Source organism: Rosa chinensis, chromosome 3, assembly GCF_002994745.2.
Source record: "Rosa chinensis cultivar Old Blush chromosome 3, RchiOBHm-V2, whole genome shotgun sequence".
Classification (NCBI taxonomy): Eukaryota; Viridiplantae; Streptophyta; class Magnoliopsida; order Rosales; family Rosaceae; genus Rosa; species Rosa chinensis.
The window spans coordinates 34,592,596-34,605,051 of NC_037090.1; the positions used below are offsets into that span (position 1 = coordinate 34,592,596).

Consider the following 12,456-nt stretch of genomic DNA (forward strand, 5'->3'; position numbering starts at 1 on the left):
TTGGATTATTCTGAAGAAACCAGAAATGGGACATCTTTCAACAAGATCTCCTTCCGACGGTCATAATTGAGGCACCAAACCCAGACGTCAGCCAAGTACCAGTAATAGAGAGACACTCGAACCCCAAATAACGAGCTGTTTCCTTGCGAGATTTGCTTCACTAGGGCGTCATCACGCTGCAGCAGCGTTGTAAAATTGAAGCTGAGAGTTGTGTTCCCGGGGTTAAAAGAGATATCCTGCAACCACGTGAATGCAATTTCTCGGTCACCGTTGAAGAGAAGCGAGGCCCGGAGGGTGCTACAGAAGATTCTGACATGCTTTGTGTTAGGGTTTAGGGCGAGTAGATTGACGTGCCACTCTAAGGGTGTTAACTCAGGGCGACTAGTGATGTTGAGTAAGGATACGGCAGCTGAGCGGACTTGGAACTCTGGTGGTGGTGGTTTGAATATGTGATCCTCGATGGGGCAGTCAATCATCAAGAACAAGCCTCCCAGAAGCCAGGACCCGACGATTAGCGCACCGACGACGATTACCGTGTAAGGCAAACATTTGGGGCAATAATATGATAGTGAACGCATCACGGAATCTAAAAAGAAAACAACCTCTACGTACAACCCTGTCTTATTCCTATATATATAGTAATCCTTCTGAACAAGTCCATATTATCGAGATTGCCTTCTGTTTCAATCCTTCATGGAACTGAATCCATATCCCATAAAGACTCCATCAAACGTAGGTATTGTATGAACCATGTAATTGTCCTTATAGGATATGGACATTTTGTTGTTTTTTTTTTCTTTTCTTTTTTCTTTCTAAATTAGGTTTAGAACTCCATTTAAGGGAGAAAGACTCGACCGCTGCTTCTTGAACCGGTGGAATTTTATTCGGGAAAACACATATTTCAAAGTAATTTTCCGTCTTCAAATGATGAGACAGAGACCAATTATTAGCTAATCATGCAATCACGGAAGATCGATTTAGGAAGAGGCATGAATTGCTCGTTGTTTTCTTTTCCTTTGTTATGGGAGTTTCTAGCAAATATTGAGCTCAGTTACGAGGACAGATGGGAAGCTGAGTTAGGATTACAACTGAGAAAATGCAACAGTTATCCTGTAAAAGTAGGATTCCAAAATCAAACCCGCTGCATCAATTAGTTGGCAATAGTTGCTTCAAACATGTCAACATTACATCTTGTTCCAGTCGTACAACTTTTTGTTGTAAAAATGTACGAAATACACGACATTACATTCTCCTAACTCAGCCTTCTTATCTTGTATTCATTAACAATAGCACAGGATAAGGAGGCCAAGAATTAGGTCATCATGGGGCACGTCATGGAGCCAAAAGAATTAGGGCATGAAGAGCCTCAACTGGTGCGAGCTTTTCCTAAGAAAAGAAGAGCATTCTTTATATTACAGAGGACCTCAACCATGGTGTAAGTTTCTGCTATAAAAACGAGCCAAAATTTTGATTGCAAAACCGTGCGAGTCTACTGCATCAGGAGGGACAAAATAGCCTGACCAGTTTCCATTTCCTAGAGCTCTTTCTATAACCTTGAAGTAGCAACGGCAAATCAGACCGACAGTTGAAGTTACTCCAGGCATTTCTATCAGGCACAAACAGATATTCAGTACGTCTTTTTTCTCAGCATGGGCTTCCTCACTTCCTTCTTTGCAGTTGTAGTGAATCCAGGTGTTGGTGTTCCAATCATGGACTGATACAAATCGTTCAACCTTCAAAAAGAGGCAAAAAAGAACGACAGATATTTATGAGAGCATGTTCAAGAACACCAAAGGGTCCACAACCAATAAAAGACGGTATTATGGAAAGGAAAATAAGGTATTATACCTTGGGATAGTAAGAAATAGAACAATCACCGAGACTCCTACGATAAGAGGAAAAACCGGTGCCGGAGTCAAATCCTGCAAGCCATGGAAGAAGGAAAGATATCCTTAGTTAGATTTTTTATTTGCTTAATCTACTCCATAGTGTCAAATGCAGAGATGAAATCCTTCTATACAACAGTAAGCACCATCATTGGAGACATGTCATTTCAGCAGGTGCCATGAAATGAGCAGCATTTAGTCAATGTATGACTTTTTATAACAAGAATAGGTACTGTATAACTTCAGTTAAACCAGTTGTGTATTTACAATTTTGTTTAAAAAAAAAAAGAAACTAAAGAGTAAGGTGGAACAAACCTGCTTCTGGTGATCCTCTTCATAAACGTATTTGAGTGGGCCAACATGTATATGAGCATTCTTGTCTAAATCGACCTCAATAATCTCGGATTCAAATTTGTGGCTGCTAGATGGAAGACTAGACCGGAGTTGCAGAAGATGCTTACCCTTGGGTAAGTCCTTCACCTGGAAAAAGTTCGAAAGTGGAAGAGGGAAGACAGACTCGATCCTAGAATTGTCACTAGATGATTTGATTTCCACCAGTAGATGCGAGTGGAGTTCCTCATTCTTCATTCCTTCGACATGGCAACTTAAAATAGTTGTGTCTGGCTGTTCAAACACCAGAAAGTCTAATCCTTTGATATCTTCATACCCAACCTACAAAATTACCAAAGTTAATTCAAGGTTCACATATTGTAAAACTGGCTTCTTCCTCTTCTTTTTTATTTCTATTTTTATTATGTTTTAATATTTATCTGGAGTAATTTGAAAATATGCAACAAACTAACCTTAACTGGAACCGAATCTGGTGATGCCCTCTCAATTTTACTGCTACCCAAACCATCCCTTTTTACTACTTTGATTACATAGGTTGTGTCAGGAAGAAGTCCTCTCAAACGATAACTTCCAGATGAGTCAGTCACTGTTTCCTCGTAGAAGCCTTTTGATTCTGATCTGGCCTCGATCAAGACACCTTCTATTGGTTGGCCGGACAACAAAGCGACCATGCCCATGGCGCTAGAAAGAAAATAGATCAATTTAGTGTCTTAGAAAGAAGCATAAATTTATAGCAAAAATATATTGCATACAAATTACATGAAGTTAAGGGGGTCTATTTAGTGTTTGCTCATTCTTGACAAAGGGCAAAGCCCCTGCTACAATTGGGTGCGTAAGGAACATTTTAATCATTTAATGCACAGATCCTGCCAAAATTTCTGACAATTTTCTTAGTTCTAAAAATAGTAATGAACTCTGTACAAGAGAATGGCTAGTCAATGTTTATACGTTTGCGGGCAGTCAAATGAACTTACGTATGATCACACTGTAAACATAAGGCTTTATTACAGACCAAATATAAGAGAAGTCAGATGAAAAACCTGTAAGCAACGCGAGTGGCCTGGAAAATAGCTGCTTTAGACTCCCCGGAGCCAAGATCAATAGCCTGTGCTGGAGGCGAGAAGGCAAACTCCTACAGGATGCCAAGAACAAGAAAAGTCAATTATTTGGTGGAGTGGTTAATTAAAACCTTAACCTGTGCAGGTCACTAGCTATTTATCAGTTACAACCATTCTCATATAGTGGCAGACCTAGGATGAGATTATACTGTAATATACAAGAAATTACAAAATACAGAGACAGATTTAATCAACTGCTGTTGCAATAGAACTATAAAATTAGAAAAGAGATGCTAAGAAAACAAGCTGCCAAGTGATTTCCTTCTTTGGAGTAATGGGAGTTTCAAATGCAAGGAACTAGGATCCCTATATGACAACTCTTTGGGTGATGAGAAGTTGAACGAAATCAAACCAAAGAGACGAAGTGAAAACTATTAAAGACATGGTCAAGTCGCATAGACTTTTGTGTCTTCGTGTTTCGTCTTACTAACGGACATATATTTCGGAGAACTCAAGTGTTAGTATGACTATGCGTTAAAAAAAAAAAAAAAAAAAAAAAAGGCTTCACCAAAAAGGCCAGTTTACCAGAAACCTACAAGAAAGTTTTTGTTAGTACAGACTTTATGAAAAAGAAAAAGCTTAAACATTCCTTTTCCCTATAAGTTGTACAGTTTCAATCCAAATCCAAGTTGACCTTTTCAACCTGAATAACTAATCCTATCCACCGTCAATCAAAAATTCCACTAAGGCCCAAAATCAGTTTATAAAACAAATAGGTTCACAAAACATATTCAATGTATTACCAACACTTTTATTTTCTAATTTAATTTGAAAAATACAAGCTTTTATTTTGGGACAGACCGTTGTCTTGGATTTCATTTGAAACGAACTCAAAACTCAAATATCAGATACATAAGATAGACATGTACAATGTTCTGTCAGCTGTCAGCTAGGAACCAAAGTAAGACACCTATGTAAGGAAAGATGATGGAGTGATGGACTGTGACTTACCTATTGGACTTGGATCCTGGAACTTTGGACCAATAAAAACTATATCAAACAAACAATTAATGGACATGAAATGCATATGAAAGTGTGTATTTCGATATACACGTATAACTGATTAGCCCATGTCAACTTGTCAAAGGATCTGACTAATGTCATTTTACTTTATAATGAAAATTTTCTCAGAGTTGACTCTATCTTTTTTAAATAAAAAATAAATAAAAAGAATACAATTTAAATGATTGCTTTTAATTAGAATTTACATAATAGAACTGTACCTTTAGCAGAGGACGCAAATAGAAAGTTCCAGGAAATAAGTTATTAAAGAGGAATGCTCCACCAGCTCCAGATATTGAGTTGTTTCTGTAGCCATCGTCGCCACTCAAAGATAACAACACGGAAGGAATGGGCTCTTTGGCGTCATCTTTAGAATATATTTCTACAGAAATTTGGCCAAGCTTCTGACAAGAAAAGGAATGGGGCCCAACTTGTTTTAAATGGTAGCCAGGCTGCACAAAATCCAACATTATATGGTGGCATCAATAATTGCAGTCTTATGTCCCCATTAATTTCAAAAGTGCAGATAATACTAGCCATTCAACTCTTTGATTAAAAGCCACAAACATCAAATATATAGCCAAGTATTTATTAAAATTATACCTAGTTTGACCATCAAAAGGTATTAGCAATTTGATTGTACTAAGCCAAAAAGAGTATCTTAACATGGGAATAAGGGGAAAGATATATCAACCAGTGCATTGTTCATGATTCAATTTATCCGTATGATGGAAAAAAAAATGTAATATAAACACAGAAATCAAAATGATATTAGGTGGCTGGCTTGTGCCGGTTTAACTAGTGAAAAAGTTACTGTGTATAGATGAGCACATAAATAAAGATACTTACTAAATCTCTTGCAAACTTATTCATGAAAAAGTTATATTTTGATATAATATCAGCAGAGAACTGCATATTTTTAATTAGTTTTAATTGTATGTCTTTTTAAGTTGCTTTTATACTTTCTTTGCTGGAATTCCCTACAACATTTTTCTTAATAAAAAACATACTCTAGTATAAATTATATGTCCTAGTCCACATCACAAATGGCACACCAAAACGATAAGCAGAACATAGTTGCAAAAGTTATTGCATAAATAGTGCCAACTGATGTTCCGAACCTTTGAAGCCTCAACATTGTATGTTATATCATCATATAAAGGCCCCCCAACAAACGAGCCATCCATAGCTGTGGTAGTTTCAATAACTAATTCCCCTTCCTTAAGTTGCGCAATGTGGCTTTTCCCAGCAGCAATAATCTTAATATGAACATCAGAAAGAGGGGGAGACACTGATCCTTTAATATATAAACCCAATCGACCATTAAATGCAGGGATCATAGCTTGACAACCATCATTTTTAACCAAGACCTGACAAAGCAAAGTTTCAATAAAGAGACACTAATAGTTAAATCAATAAATCAACACATAGAGATACTTATCCATACATGATGTTGTCTGGGATAAAACAATATCTTCCCCATCTCATTATTTCTGCAAACATCAATAGCTCAAGTCATAAGCAAAAGTAATAATGTAAAACCAAATCAAAAACACTTATCCACCTATGTTAAAACCAAGTCTGTTGTGCATGATGAGGAAGTAGAACTTTGAAAGCGATGAGTAAAAGGTGTACCAACTCAGTGCAGTAGCTAATGAAAGAATAAAGATATTGAATGAAAAAAGATTTAAAAATGCACCTTGGATCCCGAGGAACAAAGGTAAGTTTCTCTCCAAGATTGGCCCATACAGAGAATTCATACACAGAATAACTTGCTTGCTCATTCCCAGTGGAAGTAAGTCCAGCTGTTGTACTATCTATAATACTTCCCCCAGTATTCAGAATGTCCACAATGAAATTCTCAGATAACTTGTTCCCACCATCAAATGAGCTTGATGCAACATTGATTTGTCCTTTAAGAAGGTACTTTTCTCCTTTTAGATGAATAGGCTGCCAAAAAAAAAAAAGTTAACAGAGAGAAGGAGATTGTACTTGAGGAAGGTCACCAAAAAAATAAAAAAGAATCAACTTAAGCACTATACCGATGGGTTTGATGTATCAATCTGAATTGCTGAGCTCCCAAAGAAAATACAAGAGTTGACAAAGTGAAGCTGATGTACTCCAGGATGTTCTACACATATATTCTGGGAACCTTTCTGCAGACCACAAAGAGAAGAAAGAAAGATGAATATCACGTGATGGTGCCTGTATCTTTATTTAATTCATCTAACCTTATAAAGAGACAATGGGGCAAACCTTAATTTTTAATTTCATGGATGAACCATCTGGATGAACCATAGAAGCATCTACATCATGGGTGGAAATGACATGGACCCAATAACCTTTCTGGACAAATTCAATTCCTTCTACGTCGTCAACACCAACATCCACATCAATCAAGCTTTTTTCCCAGCACCAATTATCTTCTCCACTAACGGATTCTTGGGAATTGCGTTTAACCTAAAATAATACCAAAGTAAACGCATACAAGTGAACAAACCACCATCAAATATTTATATAAAACCATTGTTAACTCTGATAAGTGTCCAGAATTTAAACAAGAACTCTACCTCAACTCTGTATTTTCCAGGGATGACGTTATGAAAGACAAATTCACTACTCTCATCAGTCAAACTAACTGTTTTCCTCTCCTCATTACGCTTACCACCTATACTGTTAAGGGTAACAGAAACAGATGTGCCACACTTCTCCTTGCAGGCTACAGTACCACGCACTGTAACTAGTGCCTTATTGAGAGGAAAAAAGAGAAGACAAATCAGGAAGAAGTATTTATCATAAAATGCTTCAAAATCTTTCGTAGAAAACATAGATGTAAAAATGCTTCAGAACTTCTATATTGATCAACAAGCAGTTTTGATATTCAAATTATCTGGCTAATAAATTATTGGCAAATTAAAATAACTAGACCAGCCAAATCAAGCCGAGTTTGATGCAAAAATAGTGTTCTTCCTACAAGAGCTTTGAATACAAATTATATGAGGAAGTGTTTGAAGATCCAAAATAGACTATTATATTTGATGAAAAGACCATGTCCATATATTGGTTTACCTGAGAAAATTTGACGTTCAATAACGGACTGTTGACAACAACATCGATATGAGATGGCAAAAACAGTAGACCAGATGCACTCTCAGGTGAAGCTGCTAAAGCAGATAAACGATATTCACCAGTTGGAACCTGGCAACATAAGAGAAAAAGAAGATGGGAAAAGCATCAGAAAAAAGAAACAAAAACGAAATACAGCAGAACAATTTAACATATTGAATCCTAGATTACTTCTCATTTGGAAAATACTTCTATATTGCAGATTAAGCTAACATACCTCGAAGCAGAAATTTCCGTTTCCATTGGTCTGTTTCACTTGCGGTTTGACATTTTCAGGTCCATGAGTCAAAGCTACCTAGAATTCAAATGAGACATATAAAGCCTGCATATAACAAAAAAAGAATGTAAAAAACAGGAATTCTGATTTTACCTTTGCCTTGTAACCAGCACTAACCATCTGCACTGCACCGCAGACATCATAGGAAACTGCTTTAATAGCCACTATAGACGCCATGTTTGGTAATACCTAGATTACCAAGCAAAGTGAGAAAACAAAACAGATTAAAGCATCATTCAATGTAACATAGAAAACATATATAATTCACCTAGTTGCAAAAACTTGAACAGTGCAATATCTAATAACCATGGAAGACGGCAACCTCGTGAATCAATATAAAAGTACAGAAAGGAATTTTTAATAAAGGCTCTTACCAAATAATCGGTTAGTTTACTGAACTTGTAATGCTCCTTTGTGGCTTCTATTGTATAGCGATTGGAAGTAACCTGAAACATTCAACATCAGCAAGCTAATGGCAAAAGCAAGGACAATAAAAATAGAAGGCCCTACTTTGGATAGGTTTGGAATTTGGAATCATCAGGGGTGTTTCAACATCTTTTGCAAGAGGTTTGTTTGGAAACACATTTCTTATTTTCATGCTGCTCCTTTTATTTAAGTACCACCCAAGGTATATTTTCTAGCTTGGATAACTCATGGTAGCACCAAGGCCCTACTTTGGATAGGTTTGGAATTTGGAATCATCAGGGGTGTTTCAACATCTTTTGCGAGAGGTTTGTTTGGAAACACATTTCTTATTTTCATGCTGCTCCTTTTATTTAAGTACCACCCAAGGTATATTTTCTAGCTTGGATAACTCATGGTAGCACCATCACTTTTTATATGGTTCAGAGGAGAAAACCTACTCTTTTCCTTTCTTCTTAATGGTGTAACATGTGTAACGGTAACTGCTGAGGCTAAAAGTGCAGACCATTTGTTGCTTTATTACCCAACTACAGTTGAGTAATAGTGAATGCTAATACTTGTCTTGGTGTTCATCAAGGTTCAAGCTCTAGTGGTTAATAGCATTTACACCTACATTCTAGGTCCCTAATTGAAATCCCTCCCCCAATATCACTTATTATCAAAAACTTAGTAATTGGGATCATGCATTATTATACCTGGTCAAGCTTGTAATAACCTTGTTTGTCAGTGACAGACCTTTCATGACCATCAACTATAATTTTAACACCTTCAACCCCCATGTCGTTTCCGTCAACCACACGCCCTCCAACAGAGAATCCAGTGACCTGCACAACAGAGTATAATGCAGTTGAGTATACCTAAAATCAATACATATAAACAAGACAACAGTTTCAAATGGATGGATGGGCTCACAAGTGTTTAATCCAGATATAGTCTCCTACAATATAGACTTCAAAATATGATGGTTTCTCATTAATGGACGGGCAACCAATAGATTTGATCTAAATGAATTCAAGCTAGACATTTCAGTTTCATTTACTTTCACAATTGTACAAAAATATCTGGCAAAGTTAAATGGTGAAAAAAAATATCACTACGTCACCTAGTCATTTGAGTTCTGATCTTGTAGGCCACTATGCACCTTACCTGGAACTTTTGCAGAACTGTCACATGTTGATGCTCAACAGTTACTGACATGACAGGAGGTGAAACATCAAAGACTGTGTTTTCCCCCTTGTAGTAAGGTATGAGCTCATAAGTTCCTGCCAGTGATTCAAAGAAACTGAGCAACATATTCAATTTGAAAAACATTAAAACTGCTGAGCTGCATACGATGACCATGTTCCATGCAACTTAGACGGCTTAAAACAAGATGAAACTTAAAGCTTGACCAACATATAAGGTGGCTAAGCAAAGATGACGCATGCACAAAAACAAGATTGAACTCATGGATCAACCCAACTACCCCTCCCCAAAAGAGTAACAGGTATGTTTTGCCCAAAGACCAGACTTCGATATACCCATGGGCCAAGGCAAAACTAAATCATGGTTGTCACAAAGGCCGCAGGCACCTAAACAGCTGACATACTATTTCATTTAACAGCTTATAGAGAATACAATCCACCTAGTTATAAAAATGAAATGCTAGATGCAGTTTCTCTATGGTTTGTTGATAAAAAATAAAAATAAATAAAAAATAAAAAAGGAACAATCATAAACAGTCTAAACAACAAGCAATCAGCTAGCACTGCAACATCTACAACTAGTAACCAACCAAATATATTATATCCATGCAAGTTCTAAACAAGAAAATGAGTAACAACCAAAGAGAAAGAAAATAGGGGAAAGAAGATTACTGAGAAAACAGAACAAAGAAGCAGAAAATACATATACTTACCACAAGGTAGCGACTTGAACATGAATTTTCCTTGTGCATCAGATACGGCGTGGCAAAGAGCCTTCTTCATTTCAGAGCCTGTACCAGAACCTTGGGGACAATCTACCTCTAAGACATCATCTGAGTGTAAATAAACATGAACTCCCAATATCGGATTCCCCTAAGTAAACAAAAAAAAAAATTATATTGGGAAAACTAAGTGAGCTAAAGTCCAGTTTCACCTGATCATCATGTTATTGTAGAGCTAACATCAATTATGACAAAATAGTAATAAATAATAAAGAAAGATCTCTTGCCAATGGATGGATTTTCCTCAATCTATTATTACACCAGATTTAACAATTTACAAAGCAAATTCCTTGCACAACTGTCATCTCTAAAGTAAAAACTTTACCTGAGAAACAACAAATCCACTTATGTCATAGCCAGGAACAAAGAAAATGTCGTCAACCACGCTGTTTCCAAATCCCACATTCACCTGCAAGAATCATTTACACACGAGCATTATTTAAACTTGTGAAGGCTCATCACTACTAACAAACCTCTACCTTATAAACAATAAAATGAAATTAAAAAAAAATTGTTGCATGAAATGCAAGGGAAGAAAACACAACAGAATTGCAAAACATAAAAGTAACTCAATGTGGGGGAAGAAAGAAGAACAATGAACCTCTGTTGAACCTCTTATTTCAACTTTCAAGTCCGGATGTGAAGCACGTATTTCATATTTTCCTGCACCCATTGAAGGATGTTGGTAAGAAAGATATTCAACTGCTGTAAAAACTAGATAAACTAAAGACAGATGGTTACAAGGAAATCTGAATAAACCAGATCATAGAGAATGCATATTTAAAATGAATTTTCACAGGGAAATTAAAATCACAACATACGGTGAAGTTTGACATATAAAAAAAAGTTGGTAATGATGTGTATAACCTGGAATAATATTCTTGAATAAGTAACTTCCCCCTGACGATGTTGAAACAGAAGAAACAACATCACCACTGTCTGACAAAAGTTCAACTTTGATGTCTGAGGGACCTCCATTTTGAAGGGCACAGCTCTCTCCACCAACAGCTCCCAGAACTCTACCAGACACGGAGAACCTGCCACACATAAACAAACAAGGTAACTTGTACTGAAAATCCAAAGTGCTCACAAGGGCCTACTATACATGGTGACAGTAAATAACAGAAACAGAAAGAAAAAAAAAAATCTATTAAACTCACCCAGTAAACCGAAAATTAATATCCTCACTGCCATTGCAGCCAGTGTGATCAACAACAACAGGAACCTGCAGGACACTAGAGCTATCAGATTGCATGCTAAATCACAATGGGAGTCTACCAGCGGCAATATATTGAGAATATAGAGACTGAAATTGTGGAAAATGAGGAAGACTGCCTAAGTAACAAAAGAACCAACAAACCTTATCAGGGTCCAATGACCATCCATCTGGTCCGTTGATTTTAATCACAAAAGAACCCTGCATCGGAAATAATGGTAATGAGAAGCACTAAAGATAAAACGGAAACAGTTTAAGCATGTAAGTAAGCAAGTCATATAAAGCCTGCAACCTTTTATAAACAACATCCACTCATATATCTAACAAACCGCGAGCATGGAATATCAAGATTAAAATAAGGAGGACGGTATCCTCGGCAATGCTAGTAATAGATTTGCACAGATAGCAAAGGCACACAGAGCAAGATAATATTTACAGAGCAAAGCCAGAAATAGTTTAGTTAGTATGAAGAGAATGAAGCAAAACCTTGTCATAGACGGGGATGAAGTAGTAGCCATTGGGAGAGCACTGAGTACTCTCCTTCAACAAACCGTCAACTGTGCGAAGCTCAACCTAAAAATCACAACCACCGAGTCAAATGCTGCTGCCAATATAGATCACCTAACAGATTGAATTGAATGGAAGAAATGGAAAACTAGTTATACCGTGATGTGAGAATAGTCGAATTTAGCATCGGAGGGCTTCCTGGCCTTGATCAAAGAAGAGCTCGCCTGCAAATTAGAGTAACCGAATCAGTTTCAAGAGTAGAACCCTAAGTCCAACTATAAATCAGGAAATGAAGGGAAACAGAGTGATTTACCTCGACGAAGCCACCGCAACCGTGGATTGAATCGGCGAAGGCGGCGGTGGAGATCAGTGAGGTTACGGCGAAGACGAAGAGCAAGAGTTTGAGGCCCATTTTTGGCCGGCGAAGAATCCAGAGTGAAAAACAGATCTCTCTCTGCTTCTGCTTCTGCTTCTTTTATTAACAACACTCTCAGCGTCTCCTTCAAAACAAAATAGAGAGAGAGAGAGAGAGAGAGAGAGAGAGAGAGCAGACTAGTCCTACGGAAAAAAAAATAAATAAAAAT

The 12,456-nt window shown here is 37.1% G+C and overlaps 1 protein-coding gene across 1 annotated transcript; it reads right to left on the reverse strand.

The window, feature by feature from the left end:
- Positions 1 to 1,129: 1,129 nt before the first annotated feature.
- On the reverse strand, positions 1,130 to 12,400 carry LOC112191681 (nodal modulator 1). Its single transcript, XM_024331073.2, has 27 exons — positions 12,186 to 12,400; positions 12,031 to 12,096; positions 11,852 to 11,938; positions 11,510 to 11,566; positions 11,310 to 11,374; positions 11,017 to 11,186; positions 10,751 to 10,812; positions 10,475 to 10,558; positions 10,081 to 10,240; positions 9,330 to 9,445; positions 8,879 to 9,007; positions 8,135 to 8,206; positions 7,854 to 7,949; positions 7,701 to 7,778; positions 7,427 to 7,555; positions 6,928 to 7,104; positions 6,614 to 6,817; positions 6,400 to 6,513; positions 6,057 to 6,307; positions 5,805 to 5,850; positions 5,479 to 5,727; positions 4,579 to 4,809; positions 3,278 to 3,369; positions 2,690 to 2,918; positions 2,202 to 2,558; positions 1,849 to 1,922; positions 1,130 to 1,733 (listed from the first exon to the last, which is right to left on the reverse strand). The coding sequence occupies exons 1-27, from the start codon at positions 12,282 to 12,284 to the stop codon at positions 1,628 to 1,630; spliced, it is 3,600 nt and encodes a 1,199-aa protein (XP_024186841.1). The 5' UTR covers positions 12,285 to 12,400; the 3' UTR covers positions 1,130 to 1,627.
- Positions 12,401 to 12,456: the final 56 nt, after the last annotated feature.

What these genes read in the sequence shown, in the direction of transcription:
- LOC112191681 (XM_024331073.2), bottom strand. Translation starts at nt 12,284, where the DNA reads ATGGGCCTCAAACTCTTGCTCTTCGTCTTCGCCGTAACCTCACTGATC. An exon ending in ACGGAAATTTCTGCTTCGAG is followed by an intron (nt 7,556 to 7,700) that starts GTATGTTAGCTT and finishes TTATGTTGCCAG; the next exon opens with GTTCCAACTGGTGAATATCG. An exon ending in ATTTGCGTCCTCTGCTAAAG is followed by an intron (nt 3,370 to 4,578) that starts GTACAGTTCTAT and finishes GGCATCCTGTAG; the next exon opens with GAGTTTGCCTTCTCGCCTCC.